The sequence below is a fragment of the Acinonyx jubatus genome, chromosome A2 (assembly GCF_027475565.1).
Source record: "Acinonyx jubatus isolate Ajub_Pintada_27869175 chromosome A2, VMU_Ajub_asm_v1.0, whole genome shotgun sequence".
In the NCBI taxonomy this organism is placed as follows: Eukaryota; Metazoa; Chordata; class Mammalia; order Carnivora; family Felidae; genus Acinonyx; species Acinonyx jubatus.
This window is the reverse complement of record NC_069383.1, coordinates 101,471,111-101,486,050: the sequence shown is the minus strand read 5'-3', so window position 1 is coordinate 101,486,050 and position 14,940 is coordinate 101,471,111. Positions and strand designations below refer to the sequence as shown.

General features: G+C 47.7%; 1 protein-coding gene across 7 annotated transcripts in view; it reads right to left on the bottom strand.

The window, feature by feature from the left end:
* COBL (cordon-bleu WH2 repeat protein) overlaps positions 1-14,940 on the bottom strand; it is a 233,230-nt gene that overhangs the window by 136,254 nt on the left and 82,036 nt on the right. For 4 of the 7 annotated variants that reach the window (XM_053218692.1, XM_053218693.1, XM_053218696.1 and 1 more), the window contains exons 5-7: positions 13,214-13,258; positions 8,698-8,795; positions 5,421-5,495 (exon numbers count right to left, since the gene is read on the bottom strand). In XM_053218692.1, coding sequence (XP_053074667.1) covers positions 5,421-5,495; positions 8,698-8,795; positions 13,214-13,258 — 218 coding nt within the window. The remainder of the gene's footprint in view (positions 1-5,420; positions 5,496-8,697; positions 8,796-13,213; positions 13,259-14,940) is intronic. The other 3 variants (XM_053218698.1, XM_053218697.1, XM_053218694.1) reach the window with 2 other exon arrangements.

The window sequence follows — 14,940 nt, the reverse complement described above, 5'->3', positions numbered from 1 at the left end:
ATAAATGTATTTTCTTACGTTGCACTGAGACAAAAACTCACATAGATTAGCAACGCCCACAACAAAATTTATGCGGCCATTCTTTGCTGTAGAAAAAGCTGTAATACTTAACTGTAGTAAGTAAAAAGGTGTGAGCGGCCAAGCCCTCTAGTGTAATTAAATAGACTCCTTACTCAAACACAAATGTAGCTTATAGAGTGTATGAAATATTGGAAGACTTTTTTTTTTTTAAAGAGACAGAACACGTGTGCATGTGCGCGAATGAGGGAGGGGCAGAGGGAGACAGAGAGAGAGAGAGAGAGATGGAGAGAGAGAATCTTAAGCAGGCTCCACACTCAGCACAGAGCCCGCCGCAGGGCTCAATCTCACGACTATGGGATCATGACCTGAGCCAAAATCAAAAGTCAGATGCTCAACCGAGTGAGCCACCCAAGCACTCCTAGAAGACATTATCCAATAATTTGTGGCCAAAATTGAGACCAAAATTACAGACTAACGAGTCAACGGACATTTCAAGCCATTCTCAGTGGATTTAAGTCTGTTTTTTTCACCAAGCAAATGGCATTGCTGATGTGGTCAGGGCAGGTAAAAACCTGTGTAGATTACACACCTAAAGACGAGATTGTCTTAAAAATCATTAGGGAATTTTATTCAGGGTTATTTAGACAAAGATAAGAATGGTTACAGGCACTTCTGTGGACAGGTGCCTGCGGCCGCATCTAGCTCGAGCACGGCCTCAGCTCCGGCCACGTGTAAATCCTTCCTCAAACTGGAAACCAATGAGATTTGGTTGTCTTGACAGCTGAGAGCTGATTTGCACAGAACATTAACATATAGCCATTAAGGGATGTCTGGATGGCTCAACTGGTTGAGCATCACCTCTTGATTTCAGCTCAGGTCAGGATCCCAGGGTCGTGGCATGGAGCTTTGCGCCTGGCTCTGTGCTGACAGCGTGGAGCCTGCTTGGGATTCTCTCTCTGTCCCTCCTCCGCTTTCATGCATGTTAGCACTCTTTCTCGCTCTTAAATAGAAATACACTTTAAAAAAGGGCGATGAGAAAGAATGAAATCTTGCCATTTGCAACAACGTAGATGGAACTAGAGTGTATTACGCTAAGTGAAATAAGTCAGTCAGAGAAAGACAGAGATCATATGATTTCACTCACATGTAGAATTTAGGAAATACGACAGATGAACACAGGGGGAGGGAAGGAAAAACAAAATACAAATAGAGAGGGAGGCACTTATAAGACACTCTTAAATACAGAGAACAAACTGAGGGTAGCTGGAGGGGAAGTGGGTGGGGGGTAGGTTAAATGGTGACGGGCATTAAGAAGGACACTTTTTGGGACCGCCTGGGTGGCTCATTCGGTTGAGCATCCGACTTCAGCTCAAGTCATGATCTTGAGCTTTGTGGGTTCGAGCCCCGTGTTGGGCTCTGTGCTGATAGCTCAAAGCCTGGAGCCTGCATGGGATTCTGTGTCTTCTTTTCTCTCTGTCCCTCCCCCACTTGTGCTCTGCCTCTGTCTGTCAAAAATAAATAAACGTAAAAAAGAAAATTTTAAAAAAAGGGCACTTTTTGGGATGAGCACTGGGTGTTCTGTGTAAGTGATGAATCACTAAATTCTACTCCTGAAGCCAAGACTACACTGTGTTAACTTGAATTTAAATACAAAAAAAATAATTAAAAAAATTAAAATTAAGAAAAAAAACCCATGACCATTAAAAGGGAAAAGTAGCATTAAGTTCAGGGCATTAAACGCCTATGTTTTTAAAGTGACATGTGAGGAACTGAAACATTTCCACACATCTACTGTTAGATTCAGAAGTCATATTATTGTCATGGGGACATGTATTAACACATTCACTTAAATTTTAAAGTATGATGTGAGTTTTCTTTTTTAACCCAAATTAAATTTGATTTGGCTTCTTGGTTGGAAAATAAGGGCTTGTTTTGCCAATTCGTTTATAGGGCAAACTTGCTCCATAAACCAAAGTGGCTATAAGCCCCAGATCTTGACAAAAACAGATTTAAAATTTGGGATGAGGGGCGCCTGGGTGGCTCAGTCGGTTAAGCGTCCGACTTCGGCTCAGGTCATGATCTCGCGGTCCGTGAGTTCGAGCCCCGCGTCGGGCTCTGTGCTGACTGCTCAGAGCCTGGAGCCTGCTTCAGATTCTGTGTCTCCCTCTCTCTCTGGCCCTCCCCTGTTCATGCTCTGTCTCTCTCTGTCTCAAAAATAAATAAACGTTAAAAAATAAAATAAAATAAAATTTGGGATGAAATTTTTTTTTTTAATTTCATTAAAAAACGCTGTATTGGCAGGGCCAATGGCTGGATGGCTCAGTCGGTTGAGTGTCCGACTCTTGATCCCCAGGGTCGTGGGATCGAGCCCCGCGTCAGGGTCTGCAATGAGGCTGGAGCCTGCTTGAGATTCTCTTTCTCTTTCCCTCTGCCCCTTCCCCAACTCGTGCTCTCCCTCTCTTGCTTTCTCTAAAATAAAATAAAATTTAAAAAAAACCCACTATATTGGCAAATGTGAGGGAATGCTGACAATATTTCAATTTCCTTGAACCCTGCTGATAATATATTAGGTTCAGAAAGTGCCTATAACATCCATCACCACCTAGAGTCACAATATCTTGGGGAGTGGGGACATTAAGCTCTCTGTGGTGATTATTTCATGGTACATACATACATCAGATCATTATGTCGTATGCCTATAAATAACAGCATGTTCCCCGTCAACTGTATCTCCATAAAATAAGAAAAAGAAAACGGTCAGCTTTGCTACTCTCCAGCCCAGATCAACATGTTACTAAAATCAGCAGCTGGGAAGTCTAACTTGAGACTACAGAAAAATAGAACAAGGAAAAAAAAGAGTATGATGTCAAACTGGTCTTTTTTTTTTTTTTTACTTTTTACACTTTTATCTAGAAACAATGCATATCATTTCAATAATTACATCATATCTAAATGTATGGGGCGCCTGGGTGGCTCAGTCAGTTGAGTGACCGACTTCAGCTCAGGTCATGATCTCATGGTTTGTGGGTTCGAGCCCCGCGTCGGGCTCTGTGCTGACAGCTGAGAACCTGGAGCCTGCTTCAGATTCTGTGTCTCCCTCTCTCTCTCTGTCCCTCCCCCACTCATGCTCTGTCTCTCCCTGTCTCAGAAATAAATAAACATAAAGAAAAATTTTTTAATTCTTCACATATATTATTTGATGTCTACGCCTGTTTCTATCACATTTGTTCCTTCAGGAAGGAAGTCTTCAAACGGTATTTTAAAAAATGCCTACAAGGAATGAGTATAATTATTATTTGATAAGTCTGCTTAAGGTTTTTCTTATACCTCCCAGAAGTCAATAACTCCAGGGTGATTGAGTAACAAGTCCTTTACCAGTCAAATGGCCTCCAAATCTTGTCTGTTGACAAATTTGAAAAGAACGTAATCAGGTAGATATAAAACACCATTCAAGGGGCTCCTGGGTGGCTCAGTCAGTGAAGCGTCCAACTTTGGCTCAGGTCATGATCTCACGGTTCGTGGCTTTGAGCCCCATGTCAGCTCTGTGCTGACAGCTCAGAGCCTGGAGCGTGCTTCGGATTCTGTGTCTCCCTCTCTTTCTGCCCCTCCCCTGCTCGCGCTCTGTCTCTTTCTCAAAAATAAACAAACATTAAAAAATTAAGACAAAAAAGTCCATTCAAAACCATTTTCACAATAGATCACTCTGTGAATAACCTGCAGGAACTGCAGACAGCTGAACTTTTCCTTCTTTGTAGACTTATTTATGTAAAATGTTTTTCAAGGCTTAATATAAAAGAGTCCCAAAATTATCTAAGTGGAAGCTTATCTAGATTTATCCATAAATTATGTTCATTAATGGATATATTAAATAAATGGAAAAAAATACTTTTTGTCTTATTAAAAGGTGACACCTTTTCAAAAAAATTAACTTCTCCGGGCCACCTGGGTGGCTCAGTTGGTTGAGCATCTGACTCTTCATTTAGCTCAGATTGTGATCTCACAGTCTGTGGGATCGAGTCCTGTGTCCGGCTCCGTGCTGAGCCAGTATGGAGCCTGTTTGGGACTCCTCTCTCTCTCTCTGTCTGCCCTTCTCCCCCACTCAAAATAAAAAAACTTCTAAGAAAGTGAATTTTCATGCTCAACAATTATATATCAAAAGTCATAACATATTTATACTGTTTTTATTTATTTGCGGCTGTAATGTGAACTTAATCTGTAAGAATGTTTTTCTACTTAAAGCTTTATGATCACGTGAAATTTAAAAGAATCCAATTTCGATAGACGTTTTTATCTTACATTTCATTTAAGCCTTTATGAAAGACCTTTAAGCATAAAATGTATATTGACTAGAACAGAATATTACATGGGGACTGGCAGAACAGAAAAGGAAAATAATGCAAAATTTCTTATCGCTGTAGAAGGGTTTGCCCATATAATGTTTCAAATGTGATGGTAAAGCGTATCTTTATTAGATATACTTTAAATGTCAGTATTTATAACATACTATGAATTCTTTTCCTTCAAGTATTTAAAATCGTGAAAAAAAGGTTTGGGGCACCTGGGTAGCTCAGTTAGTTAAGCTTCTGACTTGGGCTCCGGTCATGATCTCGTCATCTGTGGGTTTGAGCCCCACGTCAAGCTCTATGCTGACAGCTCAGACTCTGGAGCCCGCTTCAGATCCTGTGTCTCCCTCTCTCTCTGTACCTCCCTGCTCGCACTCTGTCTCTTTCTCTCTCAAAAATAAGTAAACGTGAAAAAATTTTTTTTAATTATGAAGAAAAGTTTTACATGCCAACTTTGAAACATGAGGGCACAGGTAGTTTTAACAAATCCTTTCAGGGCGCCTGGGTGGGTCAGTGAGTTAAGCGTCGGACTCTTGATCTCGGCTCAGGTCATGATCTCATGGTTCGTGAGTTCGAGCCCCACATCAGGCTCCGTGCGAATAGTGGGGATCCCACCTGGGATTCTCTCTCTCTCCCCCTCTCTCTCCCCTGTCTCTCTCTCTCAAAATAAAACTAAAAAAATAATACATAAAACTTGAATAAATTTCCCTTCGAAGCGTAGTTGAGGAGTTTGGGAACTGGTGGATTCAGGGTGGGAAAGAGGGCCAGGTGGCCCCCAAACCATCAGCTCCTCCTGAGCGTACAGGAGTGAGTCCGGAGAGCGTAAGTTCAGTCCTTCTAAGCAAGGATCCTCCTGACCGTGCTGACTGGTACCTGCTCCAGGCGTAGCACGGGCAGGTAAACGAGTAGCCCATGTGCAGCTTTGTGCATTTATCCAGACTGAAAGCACAAAAACTTAACAACCAAACGAATCTAGGATTCCATTTTTAGAAGGTTCCTTGAAGCAGCGAGAAGCACGCCCGGTTAGCAAGAAGCCCCTGCGGGGTTAGTACTCACATTCGAGCCCCTTCCCAAAGCCGACCGTGACGGGTCCCCATCGCCGTCCAGCCCGCACCGCCCGATCTGCTCCGCCTGGAACACAGACACGCGTCAGGTCATCTCCAGGTCAAAGGTCAAGCAAGCCCAGGTCGAAAGTCATCCTTAGCGATTACTGCAGCCAAAGATACCAGCGTGGTCCTCAAGGCAGCAGACTCTAGATGGGAATCCTGGGCCTCATCCCTCCGCTCAGGAACCCAGAAGCCCCTAACCAAAGTGCTCACTGATCTGAAAACTGGTTGTGAAATCCATGACTCACGGGGAGGCATTTTCTTTTTGCATTTTCCCAAAAGCATATCGTCCACTTGGAAAACGCACAAGAAAACAGTAGTTAGTGCGTCTGGGCCGAATGAGTGGGCTCCGAAACCAATTAAGTAACAAATGTTGGTTGGGGCTTTCTAAATCTGCTCAGTGAGTGCAGCAGAAATAATTCACTGAACATCTCACTCTCTGTCCACAAAAGATAAACAATCATGGTATCTCGCTCCATCGTGAAGAACGATGTTTCGCATTGATGGTTCACTGGCCACCGGCTACAGAATCACAGGGCGCAGCAGGAGATACAGCTTTTGACACCCCCCCCCCCATGAAAATCTCTGGGGAGAAGACCCAAGAATCCAATTGTTAGGCGAGGTCTTAGGGTGATTCTTAGGTACTTTTTCAGAACTGCTGAGTTACAAGAATAAATAATGTCCAGATAGTAGAAAATTACCATGTTTTAAAATGAAACTCCCAAGTTTAAAATACCAAAAATGAAAATACCAAAGTTTTATTTTTATTTTTTGAGAGGAGCATGAGTGGGGGAGCAGGGAGAGAGGGGACCAGAGGATCCCAGGCGGGCTCTGGGCTGACAGCATTTAAGCCCAACATGGGGCTCAAACTCATGAACCGTGAGATCCTGACCCGAGCTGAAGTCAGACGTTCAACCGACTGAGCCACCCAGGTGCCCCTAAGATACCAAAGCTTTATAATAAGGAGAGATATGCACCCTCAGCTACTTCAGCCAAAATGCTATCCCTTAAGTATATCCTTGTTGAGACTACATGCACACACACACACACACACACACACACACACGTATATATTTTTTTTGCTTTTAAGGAGATACTACAAAGACCTATGTTAGCTTCAAATTGCCTTGGCATTTCTCCATTCTCAGTGTTCTGTTCTCTTGAGATGTGTGAAGACTATCTGGCATCATAACATTTTAGGAATCACTTAATGATTTTGCCTGGGGCGCCTGGATGGCTCAGTCGGTTAAGCGTCTGACTTTGGCTCAGGTCATGATCTCATAGTTTGTGAGTTCGAGCCCCGCATCGGGCTCTGTGCTGACAGCTTGGAGCCTGGACCCTGCTTCGGATTCTGCGTCTCCCTCTCTCTCTGCCCCTTCTTCCGCTCATGCTCTATCTCTCTCTCTCAAAAATAAATAGAATATTAAAAAAACTTTAAAAAAGTAATGATTTCACCCAACCCTCCTAGGATTCATGAAGAAAAGTGTGAACCAAGTACAGTGGGAGTAAGGGAGGAAGAGCCAGGGCACTGGAAGGACAGGCCGGTGCGGACTTGGACCGTGGTCAGCTCAGGGGCATGCAGCTTGTGCTTCCTCGGCTGTGCAATGGGCGGGATACTACCCCTCGGCAGGCTTCCAGAAGACAAAGCTAAGCTGCATTTAGCACAGCCTCTGAATCCAGGAAGCGAAGAGGAACAAGGCCTGGAGAGGCTGGGGCCACAAACCACAGATACTCCGGTAAGAGAAGTCGAGGGCAAAATAAAACAAAGTAAGGGAGAGAGGAGGTGCAGAAGAAGGGAAACTAAGCACAGCCTGATGGGGACAGCGCCAAGACGCCAGGACAGAAAGAGTCCCGCAGCCTTGGCATTTTCCCAGGGTCCCCGGCGGTGGCGTAAGCCAGGCAGCCTCCCACCCCCACGCCACAGGTGACCTTATTTTGCTAAAAACAAAAGCGTTTCTTGGTTTTTTTTACTGGCTTTGCTGGCAGTTCCTTCCCTCCAAAGGAGTAAGACTCCAGAGGACTCTTGAGATCCCCGTGTGAGGAAATGGTAGGTTTTACTATGACTTGGTTCCATCAGGATCAAGGAGGACAGCGAGGAACGCAGTCTTGGAAAATGTGATCTCCCAAATTTCAGGAACCCAGAAGCCCCACATTTATAGAGTGAAGGTAAATTCAAACGCAAAAGTCGGAATCTGTAATTTCAAGTAATCCTGACCTGACCAGAAAAAAAAAAAGGAGAAGAGAGGAGGGGAGGGAAGAGAAAGGGGGGAGGTGATGGGAGAGGAAGGAAGAGGGGATGAGGAAGGGGGAGAGGAGAGAAAGGGGAAGGGGGAAGGGGGAGGAGGGGCTGGGAGGGAATACAGGGTAGAGAGAAGGAAAGCACCAAGGATCTTGAGAGAAGTACGACGAGCACTGATTTTCAAAGGACACCTGGCAACATCAGGGAAAGGGCATGTAACCAGTAACAAAAAAGAGACTCACAAAACCAAAATCAAAGCATCAGGACACACGAGGAGGAAAATGAGCCGGTGCGTGTGGGTCACTGCCAAAGGCAACAGACACCTGCGGGAGGCCAAGCTCCTGAGCCACACTTGACCTTGGCTTTCACCCTGGAGCTCGCTGCCCCCCCCCCCCCAACCAGAAACCACCACGGGCCGGGGGTGCTGCGGGCTGTGCAGCCCGGATCTAAGCCCAGACCCCGAGCACCGTTATTTCCTGCTTCCCGTCCTCATCAGCAAAGTGGTATGAACCGTCCCCTCCCTCGGCCTCCTGAACCGGGGAAATGAGATGCACAGGTCCGGGCGGTGGGCACAGGGGTTTCTCACCAGCACCAGGCTGCCCTCCCACTCTGCCTGGAACTGGATACAAATATGGAATCAGAGCCCGCCAGTGGCCGGACCGCTTTTGTCCTTTTAGTCTCACTAGGAAGGAGCAAATACTAGGGATTAGCAAAATATACCTTTTTGACACCAGGTGCCGTGCACGAGCCTGCAGAGCAGGGCTCGTGGCTTTGGGTCCCACTGGTGAACACAACATTATCACCCTGCTTTAGGAATCAAGTCTGGATGTATGTCAGTCACTTTCCTGCATATGAATAAGTTCCCTTTCACCTGAAGAAATTAATATTCTTACAAATATTTAGAAAAATTCCAAGATAGGGTGAGTACAAACATCCCACGCAACGATTTTTACGTAATGCAGAATCATACGTGTATTCAGCCCATTACCTTACTACTGCTTCTTTTATTAACTTTGAAAAATCCCAGAAATTTTTTCTTCTCTTTATCTGTCTCATCGTTGCCAAGCGATGATTTTCTAAAGGTTTCTGCGGAGAAAAGAAAAGTATCGTTATTATCAGTCTATGGAATGAGATTAAACACCACACTTTAAACATCTCGATAAATGAGTCCTCCACCCTTAAACTTTATTTTGGTTTTTATAGGACAAACCAGCAGCTATTTCTTTCAAAGCATTTTGAGGGGTGTCTTGGTGGCTCAGTCAGTTAATTGTCTGACTTCGGCTCAGGTCATGATCTCACGGTTCATGGGTTCGAGCCCCGCATTGGGCTCTGTGCTGACAGCTCAGAGCCTGGAGCCTGCTTCGGATTCTGTGTCTCCCTCTCTCTCTCCACCCCTCCCCTGCTTGTGCTCAGTCTCACAAAAATAAATAAATGGAAACAAATTTTTAATAAAAAAAAAGCATTTCAAGCCACCTCAAAGCCTCCAAGTCCCATTTATGAAATCACTAAAGGTTCTCATAATTTTCAGTGAGTTGGGTGGCATTTTCCTCTGGGTGGGATTGAACCCTGTGCATGAATGATAAAAACAAATCAATCAAGCAGTTCTAGGGTGGAACCATCCACTAGAAAAATGAAGTAAATCACACATGCTGTTTTACATTCTCTAGAGGCTGCGTCAAAAACAACCAGGTGTGATGTTAATAATGTATTTGTGTAATCTAATATTTCTAAAATATTATCATGCCATTAGATAATTGAGAGAGAAATTATTAATGAAATTGTTTTTTGAGAGAAAGAGAGGGCAGGGTAGGGGCAGAGAGAGAGGGGGCCACAGGATCTGAAGAGGGCTCTGAGCTGACAGCCCAATATGGGGCTTGAGCTCAGGAACCGTGAGATCATGACCTGAGCCAAAGTCAGACTGTTAACCCACTGAGACACCCAGGGTCCCCATTAATGAGAAGTTTTAAATTCATTTTGGTGGTGGGGCATGTGGGTGACTAAGTTGGTTAAGTGCCCAACTTTGGCTCAGATCATGATCTCACGGTTTGTGGGTTCAAGCCCCACGTTGGGCTCTGTGCTGACAGCTCAGAGCCTGGAGCCTGCCTCAGATTCTGTCTCTCTCTCTCTCTCTCTCTCTCCCCTCTCCTGCTCACACTCTGTCTCTTGCTCAAGAATAAACATACATAAAAATTTTTTTTTTAATTCATTTTGGTGCTGAGTGTGCGGGTCACAGCACTCATCTCAGCTCAGACTGGCCACACTCCACGTGCCTAAGGGCCACACGTGACTGGTGACTAGGACGGGGCCATCTGTGTTAAACATCCTCTTTTGGAATTATGAGTGAGGTACAAACACTCACTAAATAAAATAAATCAATAGCTTTCTGGCTTAAAAAAGGCCACTCGTTTCCAGAACATGGACTGGCCGCGATGGTTTACCCAGGTGGTAGTTGACATAACCCTATGTGACCTGCCAGGATTCATGTTTCCAGATCTGCTTTCTACGACCTCAACCCGAAGGTCTTGCTTCCCGATGACATTCTCCAGGAGCCCCCAGACGGGGACGGCGAAGCCCAGACTTGTCGGGCAGCTGACGGCATCATGGCGTCACTGAGGACTTGGGCCAGTTCCAGACCCCTGCCTCTGGGGTGGGGCCCAGCGCCCCGCATTCACTCCCCGCTAACCCCCGGTGCTTCTGCTGCTGGGCTGTGGTTGAGAACCAGCAGAACGGGGGTCAGGAGGGCCGAGGGCACACCGCTTTGCCACCCGACGCCAGGCCTCTGTCATGAACTCATCCGGTTCTTCTCTTCCAAGGCACCCAGAGATGCCAAGAGGGGGGGACATTGGGGTGTTCCTGAGGGACAGAAAGATGAACTTCCTGGCCCACTGCCAGCTGCTGGACAGCCCGACCGCCAATCCACGGGTAGGAAAATCTGGACTGGGGTCACACAGTCTGCTGTCAGAACATCAACCCAAACAAGGTAAGCAGCAGGGAGCTTCTTTATCTGCTGGCCTAGAATTTCATCCTCCTATGAGAGCACACACACGAGAGCCGGTACGTTAGTAGCAAACGCATGAACACTAATGCTGCCTCCCCAGCAAAGTAAAACCCAAGCACCCTCATTCCTTAAATTCTTCTCGGAGCGGCCAAGGCCCGGGGTTTAGTGCCGAGGCCCAGGCCCTCGGTTACGTGCAGGCGACTCCAGCCAAGCCACAGGTGCCCTCCGATCCAGATCAGTGAGCGAGCGACTCCCATCGCGAGGCATGCATCCACACACACACACGCGCACACACACACGTGCGTGTGCACAGATTTCACGGCTGATCGCACTGAAACCCGCTGCGCCAAGCACCGAGCTACAAAGGTTGAGCTGTGGTAAAACTACACCCAGGTGAACAACAGTAGGCGTCAACAGGTGTATTTATAATCGATCATGTGTCTAGCATTGAGGGCCATGTGAGGCCGAGGTAGTAAATGTGTGGTATCATAGAACTCGGCAGGCGAACGAGGGAACGTGTCACTGGCACACCGGGTATTACACCAACCACGGAAATGACAGACTGATCAGGAAACTGTCGCGCAATCAAGCTTCTTTTTTCTCTCCCTGAATAGCAGTAGAGGTTGGTCACCAAGTCCGCAAGACTGGATGGCCGAGGGGCGGCCCAGCCGCCAGAGCTGCCCGCGGTGATCCGAGAGGCACACTCTTGTGTGGCCACAGGCGGTGGCTGTCTGGAGGCAGCAGGGCCCCCAGGCGGATGGTCTGAGGTGGGGGGCGAGGGATTGGCGACTCTGTACTGAGAGGCGCCTTCTGTGAGGCCTCTGGGCCCCGGCAGACAATGCAGGAGGGAGCCAGAGCACTGGGTGTCCCTCCGTGTTCCCGTCAGCCCAAGTGTCGGCAGGTGGCCGCCACATGTCACAGCCAGCACCTGGCCACGGACACACAGCCCGGCTGGGAGAACACATACACTCCCTGGTTCCAAACACACAATTTGAGCCCGGAACCTGTTTTCGTCCGGTTTACGCTGATTTACTAGAAGTTAAACACGGATCAAAGTTTCGAGGAGGACGTGCTCAATCTGTAAGCGTGCACACAACTGCGCCGAAGCATTAACGGGATTCGGAGAACAACAGAGATGAACGGAGCGGCGCGGGGGGATGGAATGGGGCTGCAGGGGCCCTGAAATAACCAGCTCATCCAAACCACTCACTCTTCCGGACGAGGAAAATGGAAGGTCAGGGCCGTTCAGCGGCCAGGGCACAGGCGCGAGTGAGCGAGCAAGCACGAGAGGAGACGTAGGCCTGCATCCTGCAGATGCGCGGCCCGTCACGAGCCTGTGTGTACAGCGCCGATCAGAGCCGTGCTGACCTCCGTCTGCCTATTGCCCCAGATCAGACCCGGGTGAACTGAGGAAGCCTTCACAGACAGGAGGTTCCTGCCCCAAACAACGGCCATTCACCGTGCTTCTCGGGGGCGGATCCTTCTGTCGGCTGGACTTGTCTGCACGGTAGGACGGAGTAAACCTCAGCAGACAAGGAGTGCGCAGGGTGGCCTGGGCCACCGCAGTGTCAGAGCCCACACCCATGGGCTGTGTTCACAGACCAACACCAAGATCTGTTTCATTAAACTTTTGTACATAAAAGACAAACACTCACCAGGACTTGAATGAACTTGGGTGTGTGTGTGTGTGTGTGGACAGTTCAAAGAGGTCACATAAATTCCAACATACAGGGGTGCCTGGGTGGCCCAGTCGGTTAAGCATCCGACTTCGGCTCAGCTCATGATCTCGTGGTTTATGGGTTCCAGCCCCCGCGTTGGACTCTGTGCTGGCAGCTCAGGGCCTGGAGCCTGCTTCCGATTCTGTGTCTCGCCCTCTCTCTGCCCCTGCTCTGCTTGTGTTCTCTCTCTCAAAAATAGGTAAATAAAAACATTTAAATAAAATTCCAATGTGACTATATGTATCCATGTATACGTGTGCATGTACGTGTAAATATAGGTGTATGTGAGCATACGTAAGGTTTACGATAAATGTCAGAAGAAATCCAAAAGCCAGAATGATCGTGTATATACGCTTCTACAACAGAAAAGATTAGACTTCACGATCTACACTGCCCCAAATTCTGCAGCAGACAGGATGGACCTCGTGGGCACCGGTGGGCACGGGTGAAAAGGAAAATGGGGCATCTTCTGCAAGTGCTACTTCTGCTCTGCCCTGAAACTGTGTATTCCAGAAGGACCCATCTTCTGCAACGGCCTCCTTCACTGCATAGCGGGTGGACCCACAGAGCGAACCCCCACACAAGGGACATTCTTCTCTTAGGCAACCAGGGTGTCAAGACGCCAAACCGAAGCCGCGTAGCAGCTGACAGACGTGCCCCCGGAGGCCCGGCGCGGCAAGCCTGCGTTCCCTCAGCTCCTCTACGCCAGTGCACTTGCATGCATCGTCCTAGCCCAGAGCCATGCAAAGTCCAGCTGGGGTGGGAGCAGGCCTGCAGGTTCACTGTACCTTGACAGCTCAGGGAAGGCTCCGACTGAGTTTTGGTCAGGAGAACTGGAAAAAGCAGGCAAGGAGAAAGTGAGGGCAAGCCTCGCTGGTCTGCACCAGCCCCTGAGTACAGCCTCGGCCCCCGCCCCCTGCAGGCCCCGGGCGGGGGAGGGAAGGGGGGTGCTGTTTGTGCCCCTGCAGGAGAGGGGCCAAGTCCCCAGCCCCTGATCTCCTCCAGCCCGCAGCTGCCAGGCTGCTAAGAGCTCCCATGGAAGCAGGTGGCAGCAAAGCCTTCTGCTTCTCCAGGCTGTCAACCCCGGGAATTCCAGAAGAGTTGGGCCTCTGCCTAGCAAGGCCCCGCCTCCGGCCTTGGCCCCGCCTCCGGCCTTGGCCCCGCCTCCGGCCTTGGCCCTGCCCGCTCTGGAGCAGCAGCTGGTTGGGGAGGGGATGTAATGCAAGAGGGGCCTAGAGAGAGGGCTCCCCGCAGACATCTTCCGGAATGTTCTCCCTTCTTCCCAAATACTTGACTGCCAGTAGGGATAAAGGCGTTTGGCAGGATGATAATCAAATACTGCACAGCCGGCATAGCACATGGCACCGTACGGTCCAGATGAAAGAGACACCGTGTCCCAGGCAGGGGCTGGTCACCCACCATGCCCGTGCCGGCTGTTACTCCTTTATTTTCTGGGGACGCTGCTGGGGTCCCATCAGATAGAGCTGATGACTGACCTAGAAGAGAAACGCGTGTTTGTGCAAGCTTTTTGCTTTCACATATTTGTGGGGACAGTTTTTCTTTCTTTTCTTTCCTTTTCTCCTTTTTTTTTTCTTGTCTTACCAAATGAAAGCTCTATTTCCAAAGAGGCACAGAAACCAAATTTAAACAGGGCTGATAAGAGCCTGACAGACACGCCCACTATATCCAACCCTCCGAGCAGATGCTGGGAATAATCTTGTCTGAGTTTTTGAGAGATGCGGCATAAAACACAAGATGCATTGCTCTCAAATGTCAGAGCACTCTCTCTCTCTCTCTTTTTTTTTTTTTTTGCAGGAATAAATAAGTCTATGCATTTTATATGTGACTGAGCTAAAACCCTTCCTCGAATGGCAAATGAGACCTGGGGTCCAGAACCTGTGGGAGATTTGGCAGAGGAGAGAGATTCCATGATGATTACTGATTTTGCAATGACGTCAGTAATAAGAGAAACAGATTTTCCCGGAAGAATCTGAAGGGCGCTAGAAAAACACGAAAAAACAGGATAGGTTTATACTTTAAAAACCCTACCCACTCGGTATCCGTGGAATAAATACAAGGCAACAGATCAAATGAGCCTCATTAAAAGGCACTTATATGAAGTTCGTTTCAGTAAGTTCTAAAGTCAAGGGCTATGTATTTTTTTTTTTTTTTTTTACTTGCTCATTCATTGATTTATTTCGGTCTGACAGCTGTTTCAATATGGTCAGCCCTTTGTGTCAATCAGGGAAATCTGCTTATACACCTATCAGCCTCTGTGCCAACAGCGAGTGGTCTCGAGAGTGGCCACTCCCCCAGAGGCTCTGGGCCGTCAGGTCAAGTACCAAATTCACACGAGCAGTAGGTGTCTCTGGCATCAACGCTGAGGAAGCCCCACGTGGCTTTGTGGGTGGTTCTCGAGGACCGATCTCCTGAACTATAATTCATTCGGGCAGTTTCAGAAAAAGCTGAATTGTCAGCTGGTTCTGACAACGAGCGATGTTTGAGACTTGGGGCA